The following is a 12,213-nucleotide window of genomic DNA, read 5'->3' as shown; positions in this document are numbered from 1 at the left end:
ATAATACCATTAGACAACTACTCTCAACTGGAATTATCTCTGTTGACTATGTAAAGTCAAAAGATAATATTGCGAATCCACTAACCAAATGGTTAAATAGAGAGTTAGTTGAAAAATCATCAAGAGGAATGGGGCTAAAGCCTATGAATGAATAAGTCAATACAGTTGATACCCAACCTAGTTGATTGGAGATCCCAAGATCCTGGTTCAAAGGGACAACTAAAGATTATGATGGATCACTATGGGGGTTATCCTCAAGTCCATTCCCATGTTGCAACAGTGGTACTCATAAGGAAAGGTTAAGTTATGCTTTTAATGATTCTTATGTGTCGAAACGTCGAGCAGAGTAATACGAGTTACTCTTAAATAAGTAATTACCTATGTGAGAGAGAAGATGGGCCGCTTCTATAGGAATTGATTAAGGCTTAATTTCTAGAATATCTCTTGCAGAACCAGGGAAATGTTCAGGGCCAAAACGAACATATTAGTGAGAACTAATGTATGCCAGGAGAGATTCCTGTGTGTGGTATATCATCGTTTACATGAACGGCAGAACAGTTCAAAGACATCGCGTTTACTGAGCAGCTAGTAAAGTAAATGTACTCACACATTGGCAGGTTCAAAGGGTAAAACCTACCTATCCTATGCAGGTTTCAAACGTTGAACTCTATTACAAGGTCTAACCATTTGTTGGTTATTCTCGAGTCATTTTTCATTCATGTGGGGGATTGTTGGAAAAGTTGACTTAATCAATTTTATTTTGTGAATGAAAAATTAGTGGGTTTTATCCCACATTTGTTTTGAAGTAATTGTTGGCAAAATCTTAGGCTATATATATGAGCCTTTTGCTTTGATTTGAATTACACCAAAAATCTTGTTTAATGAACAAATTTATAACATAAACAATTTATTCTTCCTTTGAAGATAATTGTTATTGCTATAAAATTTTCTTAAATACTCTTTAGAGTAATTACGTTATAGAGTTCAGGCATATTTAGTTCGCCAAAAGTAAAAGGTGGTGCGCCTTAGTTTATTCTGATGTATCTTGGGAGACAGACGCTGTTGGAATTCTCTAGCACCAACGGGAAAAGGCGAATCTGTTTTAAGGAAACTGTGTGCTACACAGGCCTCAGATATTCTCCAATAGGAATTGCGTTCGCGGTTAATTTTCTTTATCTCTATAAATTATATAGTGTTTATTTAAGCATATTAATAGAAGTATATTATTTGTATTTTATCATTAAATTTATATCAAAATATTATATTAGTTTCGGTAAATTGTACAACAATAACCACCTTGCTAGGCTGCAAAGATGTCATCACAATAACAGCTGATGTTTCCAAAGTTGAAGATTGTCAAAGATTTGTTGATAAAACAATCAAGTATCAACTACTATGGAGGATGTAAGTGTTCAAAAGAAAAAACAAATAAACTTAGGTAGCGTTTGGTAACACTTTTTTAATCAGTTTTCTGTTTTTAAAAATTGAAAAGTAAATCAAAATCATGTTTAATAAAATTGTTTTTACTTTTTAATTTTTTAATTGAGAATCAAAATTTAAAAAAAAAAAAAATCACTTTCAATATGTTTTCTAAACAGATTTTTTTTAATCAATATTTTAGACTTTGATCAGAATCGGATCCAAATCCCCCACACCCCCACGACCCTAGCACTGAATTCAGCCTCTGATCTGAACCCAAATTCAATTTCGGACCTAGACCAAACTTAAATAAAATTATGAAATAAAAATTTATTTTTTGTTTTTAAAATTAAAAAACAAAAGTGGTTAACGCAATTTTGTTTTCAAAAATAAAAATTTTACTTTCATTGGGTAAATACCATTTTGGACCCTGTGTTTTGCAAAAGTTACAGATTGGACCCTATATTTTGTTAAAGGACAAAATAGACCCTGTATTTTCTAAAATAGTAAAAATAGGACCCTAAGCTTAATTTTTAACAATTTTTTTTTTAATACAACTAACTTGAAGACAATGCTTAATACGAACAGATACAAAAAAAATGTAAACAGTTTTGTCATAACACTTTTAGATCGGATTATAATTAAACTTTATTTTGACAAAAAATCAATTCAGGGTCCTATTTGTACTATTTTAGAAAATACAGGGTCTATTTTGTCATTTAACAAAACACAGGGTCCAATTGGTAATTTTTGTAAAACAGAGAGTCCAAAATGGTATTTACCCACTTTCATTTTCTAATTAAAAAATTAGAAAACAAAACTGTTACCAAACGACATTTTTTTAACTAATTTCTATAGTGTTGAAAATTTGGTGAACAATGCTGGAGTAGCTCCTGTCTGCATGTTTGGAGAAACACCTGACCTAAGTTTGTTTCTGTTATGGTAATTCATTTTCTAAAAAGAATTCAAATGTAAATGTAGTACTCTCTCTGTCTACAAATATAATTTTTTTTGTTTTTGTTTTGATTAGGATATAAACTGGGTTCAGTGTATGCAACACATTTTGCAATTCCATACCTTAAAAAGACCAAAGGAAAGATCATAGTGATTTCCTCTGCTGCCACATGGTTACCAGTGCCAAGACTTGGCCTCTATAGTGTAAGGAAACATGTATAACTTTCTTTTAAAGTGTGGTTTGAGTTAATAGTTTCTTATTACAATTTTCATTTCAGGCTACCAAAGCAGCAGTGACAAGCTTTTATGAGACATTAAGAGTGGAAATAGAGAAAGAGGTTGGCATAACAATTGTGTCTCCAGGCTTGACTGAATCAAAAATGACTCGAGGAAAATTCTTAACCCCAAGAGGCACTTTAGAACTAGATCAAGAAATGAGAGATGTAAGTTGTTTTATCTTTTATTGGAACTAATCAAATACCACCAATGAAATTTATACAAACTTATATTAACTAACTTACACAGGTTGAGATGAGCATGACACCAATGATGCCAGCCAAAGAGACTGCAAAAGCAATTGTGAACAAAGCATGTGAGGGAGCTTACTATTTGACAGTACCAACTTGGATAAGGTCTTTGTATTATTCGCATGCCTTTATTCCTGAGGTGTTGGAATGGTCCAACCAGTTGCTGATAATGCCTAGACCAGGCTCCACAGATAGAGATACTATTAGTAAGAAAATAGTGGAAGTATTATATGTATTCAGGCCATGTCTGCAGCCTGGGATAGTTGAGTATCTTGATATTGGTGATAATGGCCACATGTCTTATTCACATTACTAAATATTTAACTCGTTTTCTTGTGTCAAATACTCTATTTTTGTAAAACTTTTGATAATAGAAAATGTAATATGTATAATACAGTAAGCTAGCTTTATACAAGACTTGCCTCACTAAATTTGAGTAGAAACAAAAATCCACAAAAACTATTTACAATACATATAAGTGCAGCTCAGGTAGCTCTGTTCTTGTTTTGAACCATGTAATTGGTATCAACTGCTATTAACATTTTCATCCTGAAAATATATTCATCTTAATGTGTGTGTGGTTGAAGTCGTATTACCTGGCCAAAAACTGAACCCATTTCATCCAATGCAGTTGTACAAGCCCATCAAAAATCACCTATTTCCTTTCAGGCTTTAATAGCTTTAGATCTCTAGCTCAACAAAGAGACCATTGCTTCATCCATCTGCAACTTTTTCATGTCTTTCCAATTCCTTGGCCTTATGATCTTCCATGACAAAGAAGTTTAAGACAATTAAGGGGATAGATCAATGGGATCCACAGGAAGAGACCTTGTTTGAGGAGATGAAAATGAGGACTTCACTCTTCTCAAAAGTAACAATGCATCAGATTCGGGACAGCCCACATTCATCTCTACAGCAACTGGATGTTCATGGTGATCATGCATCTCTATAAGCATTTTCCCCTTTAAAAAGAATTACAACATGATGAGATAAAAATACAGGCCCCTACTAAAACAAGCACAGGCACCAAACATAGTGTTCATTACCTCAAAACTAGCTAAGAAGTTTTGGAAATTACGCAGAGTTTCCTTGATGTTGTTAACTATTCCTGTGTCTGGAGAAGCAAGAGCTGCCATTACCTCTCGTGGAGAATGGCCTATCAATTTCTGTACAAGCTGGAGAGAACACAAGGTTAATAAACTCGGCATTTATTGCATCAAGCTCCTGTCATCAGAAGTGAAAGTCAAATGTGCACTTACATTATGATGTATTCGAATCTCTTTGATTAAACTACCATCATCAACAAACACCCGAAGATCATAGGTGGCTTTCTCCCTGTACTGGAATCCTTTTACACCGGTTAAAAAGCACTGCAATATGAATCCACATTTAGACAAGTACATAACAAATGATCTCTACTTCACCACATTATACCCCATTAAAAACTATGCATACCTTAATCATACCCTTAACAGAATGAACCCTTCCTGTCATTGCAGCCAACTTGGCTGACAAACTAGATAAGTAAGTGAAAGGGGGTTCCCGGGCTCCTGATAGAATGAGTGGATGTTGAACCAAGTCAACCATAATAGTATCCTCATTGTCATTTAAATATGGATCAGACACTGGATATCTCGTTGTAGGGGGAACTGTATCTGTATCTGTTTCATCCATAACTGAAGCGACATCAGAAGATTGGCCGGTGGGGCGCGAACCACTTGCGCTGTTAGGGCCTATAGAATTCATATGGAGGTGTTCTATACCTGCAACAACACTGCGGGGTGCTTTAGAAATAACACTTTCGGCACTGGCAGGAGCAGGAGAACCATCCTCGCCAAAAGTGACATTGGCTGATGGATTGCGACTAAAATTTTCTCCACTAACACGACCAGAGAGCTCCTCCTTATTCCTTTGACCAGCAACATTACCAGGTGCAACATAAGTATCAGGAGACTCTTCCACATCATGAACATTAGCTGATGGGTTGGGATTATAATTTTCTTCATTAACACGTCCAGGGATGTCTTCCTCCATCCTTTGATTGGTATTAGTACTCGGCGCAACATGAGTAGCAGCAGCTACAGTTGAATATTAAAGTAATGAGACTACTTCAGAAGCAAAACAGTATAAGAGAATATTATCATTAGAGACATACAAGTTTTACTTTTTACCTAAGAAAAGAAAAACAGAAAATATGAGAAAAAGAATGTAAATACATTGCATAAAAAGGTTCGCTTTATGTTTATTGATAAGGTATGAGCTCATTTTATCCAAAGAATTTGCACAAAGTTCTACATTGCATAAAATACTTCTTGCCATGTCATGTAATTTGTTAGAGACGTATAAACATAATCTCTCGGAGATGAATTTCATTGCAGAGAACACTTGCACTCATGATTCAAAAACAATATTTCTGTATGTAACCTTTTCATTAATCACACATTCAACAGGGTAAAATTTCAGAAAGAAAAAAATGACAAAATATCAAAACAAAAATCAATCAATGAAAAACATTGGGAGCAAGTACAGTGAGCTGAGTACGCTCTATGCGCACGGGTGAAGACTACCTTGATGCACCTGTAAGGGGGTTCTGAAATCAGATGTTGTGTTATGGTTGTTCCCAGGAACATGATCATTGCTCGATGACCATGCAGCAAGAGTTGCTCGAGTCCTCAAAGGAGGAAGTTCTCTGTTCCTGGTTCTGCATGAGAATACAAAATGTTCAGCTTAATGGCTTAGTCAAAAGGTAAGAGGTGTTATCACCTCTAACGTACCTTATTCCTCTTGGCGGCTTATTAACTTCATCTACAAGCCGCTGTCGTGCTTCCTCCATCTCCTGAACTAGTCCCCCTAGAACTTCGAAGGTTTCAGGGACCAGCATAAGAAGTCCATGCCGTACATGCACATTACATATGACAACCTACAACTCATATGAGAATGACCTGTTTAAGTCAGATTATTTATTGGATAACACTCACTGCAAAAGAAAAGGACTAATAATAAGACTACGTGTCTTAGCTATGGCCAAGAACCGAAAGGAGACCAATTTAAAGCAAAAGAGCACAACTCATTGTATAAATATGTTCCTTTGCACTGCTAAGTTACCTTGCATAATCATATTATGCGTTGATGTTTATGTTCCATTTTAATATAACCAATGGCTGTAAAGGTTACAAAATTTATGCTCATGTGCCTTCAAAGTCCAAGTCAGAACACCATGATAAATAAATTATAATGTTCAGCTATAATTAAAATGTAAATGCATTTGCTGCATATGAAGCTGTCAATGGCTTTCAAATGTCTACTACAATAAAACACATGCTACTAACAAATCTTCAATGATTTAATGCAGATTATAATACACTAACTAATACCAAGAATAATCTAAATAAGCTAGAGCTAAGAGAAACCTTCAATCCAGCCGGAGACAAAGCATCAAGATCCTTAATTGGTCTGTATTCCATGCCAAACACACGTTGAACGCCATCTGTCATTGACAACTTAAGACATCTCTTGATCCCGGGAGCTGCTTTCTGATACCTACTTTTTAATGGACAGCTTATGTTGACAATCTCATCAACCTGCAAAATTAATTCCAATTAGATAAGAAGAGCATTACCTGGAGCAACAAAATATTGATACTTAGCCAGAATCTCATTTCAATGAGGCAATTAAAAGTTTTTACACTAAAAACAGCAAATTATAGAAACCTTATTTAGTTTTTTTCTTTCCAATTTTTCACTTTTCAAAAATTGATTGCTAACCTGTAACACATAACGCCCTGGAAGATCAACAAGGTGAAGAGAATGGACATTTTCAGGAAGCAAACCACCACCAAATTGATTCATATCAGAAACCAAGAACCGTTCAAAACAAAGCTTGGCTTTCACATTAACATTGAGGCCTTCAAAGCCCGGTACAGACCGTTCAAGTCCCTGAACACAAGCATCAAGCCATTCTCTCTTCAGCCTTAATCCAAGCCCTTGAAGAAAGTCACCAACGGGGCAACCGAATGTACTAGGATGAGGCATGTGGTGATCAGAATGTGGCGCTGGAGCTGGCGGAGAAGGAGGTGAAGGAGGTGAGAGGTTGTCAGAGACGTCTATGAACTCCTCATCATCATCTGAAACTTCAACAAAATCACCATCATCGGATATTTCAAGGGGTGAAACATGAGCCTCATTATTAGTAGTAGGACTAGGACTTGAAGGGAGAGAAGAAGGTTGTTCGGGGTGGGTTTGGGATTGGGTCTGGGGTTGAGGTTGATTGTTATTGTTCTCTCCTTCATCTTCATCCGAATAGTAAACTAGCCTACGTCTTCCCATTTTGGTGTCTCACACTCAGACTGAATCAGAGTTTAGTTCCCTCAAAACTTAAAAGGCTTTCAAAAAATTTGGGGTGAAGAGTGAAAGACAAGCACAAACCAAAAAGCCATACAACCAATTATTTAGTCCACATCATGAGCCTCACTACTAACTGTGCCATGTTCTGAAAAAGAGATAAAAGGGTTTTCACTATGATGGACTTTAGTAATGAATCAGTATGCAAATGCCCAGAAAAGTTTATTCAGAAAATAATAAAGAAACTAGAATAATTGGTGTATAAACCTGCTCAATAAGGTATAACAATGTAGTTGAGCTTGTATTTCAGAACAATGGACTTCTGGGCCTCTACTGTTCTTCCTTCAGCCTTAGCTTCAGCAGTTAGAACGTTTCAGAAGATGTTCCTAATTTTGAGTACCAAAAATGTCAATAAGTATTGCAAAAATTATGCTAACACAGCTAATAGACAAGTCAAATTTCAATTGCCTTAATCCATTCCAGGAAGTTGATCATACACCGGTTAAAAGAAAAATTAGAACAAGAGGAGCACATTGAAAACAAGGGTTATTTGAGAAAAAGACCGGTCATTTGAAGATAAAAAGGAAATGAAAGAAGAAAGAGAGTTGAGTTTCGGTACCAAGCGATTGGTTCTGAGTTCGCACTTTGACTTTGTTGGTCCACGGCGAGGCGGAAGGGCGGTTCCCGGCAAGGTCCGTCGAAGGAAAGGTTGCACTTTGTTTAGACGAGTAATGAATAAAGACAAGTGTTTTATCAAAAATTAAACCATTTTCCCTCTCTTCCCTCACAATTATTTATGGCCCATCATTCTTTCTCTTTAAAAAAAAAAAAGGGAAATTAGATCGTATACCCTTTTTAAGTTGGTGTCTCTCATTTTTACTTGCGGTTCATATTTCTTTAATTTATACCCTCTTTTTCATTCTTTCTTCCAATTATACCCCTCCATTTCACACCTTTTCTCTAAATTTGCATAACTTTTCCCTAATCTCGAACTTTGTAGTCATCTCCTTCCTTGGAGCTATACCCTCTAATTCTCTCTCAAAGATTCTCAACCATCAACAGCAATCGGAGTCGTCCTCAAGTTCAAACCGTTGCAGCCACACCACCATCAACTCCCTTACACAGCTGCAGCAGCAACTAGTGCTGTTGTGGTTGTTTCTCTTCTTCGTTGACCCTTCCTTATTTCTCACATTTTGATAATAATCATACAGTTTGTTAGTCTCCTGACTTCACCGAAGAAAGACCATTCAGAGAGAGAGATTGGTTCAATTCCCTATAATAATTTGATTTCATGTCTCTATTCTATTTAGGTTAAATAAAATTGTAATTGTACTTGTATTACATTTTGCATTTTGGTTTTCTATGAAGTATTTCAACAAACACTTACAAGGCATTTCAATTTAAGAATATGTTTATACATAAAATACAAGTAATGATCCTAACAAATAGACACACACATATATATACAATGTTGAGAAGAACATAGAAGGAAGGAGAAACCATAAAATCTATACAATAACAAAAGAAGAAAAGCAATACAAATTTAAAGATAGAAATAGAAGATTACGTACAGGAAAATGGGATTGACTCAATTTTCATTAATATGGTGGAGACGTAGTGTCGATGTTTATGGTAAAGGCGATGACGATGATGTAGTTTCGATGGTTGTAGCTAGGGGTGTTCATTGGATCACATCCAATGGACTTGGACCCATCCGATCCAATCCAATTATTTATTGGATATTGAATTTTGCCATCCGATCCAATCCAATTGTTTGAGTCATCCAATCCAATCCGATCCAATGGATGTATTGGATTGGATCGGTTTCATCCATTGGATGCTTTAACTGGATTTTTATTGGATTGGATTGGATCCATCCAATGGATCCAAAGATGAATCCAATCCATTTTAGCTACTCTTTAGGATGATTTTTTTAAAAAATATATGAAAAAACATAATTTAAAACCTAATAATCCAGCATAGATAATAAACAATAGTTTAATCCAAATCCAACCTAATTTTCATGATCCCATAATAAAAATATAACACAAATCTAACTTAATAGTCCAATACATGGAATGCAAATATTATATAAAATATTAAATCAATCACTCTCTTGAGTCTTGAGTTTAATCTTTGATGGTCCAATCTCACAAAAGAGGATGTTTACTCAATATGAAATATGAAATATGATATATGTATATAGTAATGTAGGGATATATAGTTATGCCAAATTAATTAAAATTGCTTTGAACAATTAAAATTTGAGTTAACGACATAAGGTCATTGCCCTGCCAGTACTAGAAGACGGCTCTATCACAACTCGTAAGGGTGATTTTTAGCTAAGTACCCAACTCAATTTTAATATGATAATACAATATGATTAAAATAAATAAAAAGTAAACGGAGTATATAGTGATGGTCGGGATATATATATCGAGCATGCTAAGTGCTAATTAGGTAGCTAAATTTTTTGCACTTCAAGTATATGCACTTCAAGTCTTCTAGGAAAATGCAAGAAATAAAATCAAAGATATTAATGGTGGAAATTATCTTAACAGTAAAGTTGTAAACTAATTAATAAACAACAACTGAGAGTGAGAGAGAGACTCACTATTTGAGAGGCTCGGAGAGAGAGGGAAGACGACCGGAGGAGCGCCGAGCTGCGGAGAGAGAGCAAGCCACTGGAGGAGAGGGAGAGACACCGGAGAAGCCACGAGCAGAGGAGGCAGGAGGCGGAGCGACTGAAACAGTGAACACTGAACACTGCGCTTAGGAGGAGTTCGTCTGAGGTGGTTCACTCTCGTCTCGCCGTCGTTATTTCGCCGTCGTTGTCTCAGGCGTTGGAGGTGTTCGATTCAGCGCACAGGAGGGAGGAGGTCTTCGACTTTCAAAATGGGCAGGGAGCGGCTGTAGTGTTTTACTTTTAGGAAGATGTAGATTTAGGGTTTTAAAACTTATAAATAATTAATATATTTTTTTAAAATAAAATAATTAAATATATAAAATTATAAATATTAAATATTATTAATTATTGGATGGACATTAGATGATATTGGATTGGATCAGTTCGGTTATCCATTGGATTGCATGTCTCATCCAACATCCGATCCGATCCAATTGAATTTTTAAAATTTACATCCGATCCGATCCAATTATGATTGGATATCCAATTTTATTGGATCGGTCGGTTGGGATTGGATCGGATGACTTTCTGCACACCCCTAGTTGTAGCAGAGGGGATTCCGGTGACTCTTGCAGAGGTGTTGTACTACTATAGAGTGTAGACTTTGAGAAAGAAGGAAAAGAGTTGTGTTGCAAGGGTAGTTTAAAAAAAGTTAATTAAAAAAGAAGGTAGAAATTAACTAAAAAACTTTTGAGGGTAATTTTGGTTAATTAACCAAAAAGAAGTAATTATCAACTTACCCCAAAACAACAAAAAAAATAGAAAATTGGAGCTTTTTTATTTTTACACTTCAAAATAATATTTTTTTTTCATTTTTACGGAATTATATATAGAAACTCCTATTGTAACTAGCGCTGCAACCTAATTTGCAACAAAAAATCGTATAGAAACTCCTATTGCAACTAACGCTACAACCACTTTAGAAACTCAAACTGTAAATTTGAAAAGAAAAAAAAAAAGTTAAAAAAATAGTATATGTATATAGGGTAATTTTCCTAGAAAATTGGTCAATAAATAAATAAAATTAAAGTACCATTAGATTTTTTATTTTAGAGTAATTTGCAGTATAAATATCTAACTTTAACTCTCAGTTATAAATAAATATCTATATTTAATTTTTAGTAGTAATAATACATAAGTTATAATTCTAGTACTCCGTATATATCTTATCGTTAAATTTCAATCATTTTCTTCTTAGTACATTAATTTTTTTTAAAAAAAAAAATAAAAATTTAATAATCTGAACCAATCAAGAATTGTAAGGTAATTTACTTAACAGTTAACAGTCAGTTAATTACAGAAGTTCAAGAATTATACCTTAGATATTATTACCGCCAAAAATTAAATTTATGTATTTATTTATAACTGAAAGTTAAATTTAAGTACTTATACCGTAAATTATTTTTTATTTAAGAGAGATAGGGTACCATTAACTACATTAATATCATACAAAAGGAAATATCATACAAAAAGAAACATGTGAAGGAAAAACAGAACCACTTAACTACATTAATATCATACAAAAAGAAATGTTAAAAGAAAGTACCTCAATATTTTGAAATGAGATTCTCCAATCATATGTAGCTATATACATGTTTTTCTGCTCATAAAAAAGAGTCTACTTCTAGCATTATTGCTTGAGGAATTGATTTTATTTAGGGATATTGGCGGCTAAACCATCTGAACTTTACGGTTTGTAACACTTAACCACCAAAATTAAAATTTTGGTGGCAAATCTACCTAAACTCCCATTTCGTTTTGCTCTGCACACCTCTGTCTAAAAATCACAGTTAAGTGTCGCGGTGGACTGTCCACGTGTACACTCTTGTACACGTGGTAAATTTTTAGTGGTCCACGTAATATTAGTTTTACAAAATAATTATAAATATTTAAAAGATAATTTAAAATAAAAAATAAAAAATAAAAAATAAAAAAAAAACTCTTTTTTCTTTTTTTCTTTTTCTTTTTTTCTTTCTTTTCTTTTTTATTTTTTTTAATTCTACTTCTTCTTCTTCATTGTTGCCCAAAAAACCAAAACCCCCCACCACCCACCTTAAAACCCATAACCACCCTGACGAGACCCCAATCTCGACGAAACCTCAGTCCATCTTCTCATCTTCTCCAACAGTCAAACACTCAAGCTCTCCGTCCATTAAATCAATACAAGAAATGGGTCCTTTGTGTAACACCTTCCCCGGGATAGAAATCTCCGATTCGAGCGACGAAGCATCCATTGGATTGGAGAACAGGACATAGCTCGAAAAAGTTCCAGCAGCAACAAATGGTC

General features: G+C 34.7%; 2 protein-coding genes across 15 annotated transcripts; one reads left to right on the top strand and one right to left on the bottom strand.

Annotated features, from left to right (window-relative positions):
- The first annotated feature begins 821 nt into the window (after positions 1 to 821).
- LOC115708747 (11-beta-hydroxysteroid dehydrogenase A-like) lies at positions 822 to 3,331 on the top strand. Of its 2 annotated transcripts, XR_009686616.1 has the most exons (4): positions 822 to 1,161; positions 1,305 to 2,577; positions 2,652 to 2,816; positions 2,899 to 3,331. XR_009686616.1 is itself a non-coding variant. In XM_061111207.1 (2 exons), the coding sequence occupies exons 1-2, from the start codon at positions 2,754 to 2,756 to the stop codon at positions 3,214 to 3,216; spliced, it is 381 nt and encodes a 126-aa protein (XP_060967190.1). In that variant the 5' UTR covers positions 2,684 to 2,753; the 3' UTR covers positions 3,217 to 3,331. The 2 variants fall into 2 exon arrangements, 1 of the variants encoding a protein (XP_060967190.1); XM_061111207.1 differs by lacking the exons at positions 822 to 1,161; positions 1,305 to 2,577 and having other exon boundaries at positions 2,684 to 2,816.
- Positions 2,574 to 10,259, bottom strand: LOC115708746 (recQ-mediated genome instability protein 1). Of its 13 annotated transcripts, none has more exons than XR_009686614.1 (13): positions 8,812 to 9,087; positions 7,860 to 8,467; positions 7,508 to 7,626; positions 6,665 to 7,388; positions 6,311 to 6,481; positions 5,675 to 5,820; positions 5,468 to 5,601; positions 4,356 to 4,978; positions 4,160 to 4,270; positions 3,947 to 4,075; positions 3,497 to 3,862; positions 2,895 to 3,154; positions 2,574 to 2,795 (listed from the first exon to the last, which is right to left on the bottom strand). XR_009686614.1 is itself a non-coding variant. In XM_061111191.1 (12 exons), exons 4-12 carry the CDS (start codon positions 7,223 to 7,225, stop codon positions 3,692 to 3,694), a joined length of 1,959 nt encoding a protein of 652 aa, XP_060967174.1. In that variant the 5' UTR covers positions 7,226 to 7,388; positions 7,508 to 7,626; positions 7,860 to 8,467; positions 8,812 to 9,104; the 3' UTR covers positions 3,229 to 3,691. The 13 variants fall into 13 exon arrangements, 10 of the variants coding, with proteins under 10 accessions (XP_060967174.1, XP_060967175.1, XP_060967179.1 ...); XR_009686613.1 differs by having other exon boundaries at positions 2,895 to 3,073; XR_009686615.1 differs by having other exon boundaries at positions 2,895 to 2,938.
- Positions 10,260 to 12,213: the final 1,954 nt, after the last annotated feature.

Source organism: Cannabis sativa, chromosome 3, assembly GCF_029168945.1.
Source record: "Cannabis sativa cultivar Pink pepper isolate KNU-18-1 chromosome 3, ASM2916894v1, whole genome shotgun sequence".
NCBI lineage: Eukaryota > Viridiplantae > Streptophyta > Magnoliopsida > Rosales > Cannabaceae > Cannabis > Cannabis sativa.
This window is presented reverse-complemented; position numbering and strand designations above follow the sequence as displayed.

What these genes read in the sequence shown, in the direction of transcription:
- LOC115708746 (XM_061111190.1), bottom strand. Translation starts at nt 7,225, where the DNA reads ATGGGAAGACGTAGGCTAGTTTACTATTCGGATGAAGATGAAGGAGAG. An exon ending in CCCCTTACAGGTGCATCAAG is followed by an intron (nt 4,979 to 5,467) that starts GTAGTCTTCACC and finishes ATTCAACTGTAG; the next exon opens with CTGCTGCTACTCATGTTGCG. An exon ending in CTGTTAAGGGTATGATTAAG is followed by an intron (nt 4,271 to 4,355) that starts GTATGCATAGTT and finishes TTCATATTGCAG; the next exon opens with TGCTTTTTAACCGGTGTAAA.
- LOC115708747 (XM_061111207.1), top strand. Translation starts at nt 2,754, where the DNA reads ATGACTCGAGGAAAATTCTTAACCCCAAGAGGCACTTTAGAACTAGAT. An exon ending in TAGATCAAGAAATGAGAGAT is followed by an intron (nt 2,817 to 2,898) that starts GTAAGTTGTTTT and finishes TAACTTACACAG; the next exon opens with GTTGAGATGAGCATGACACC.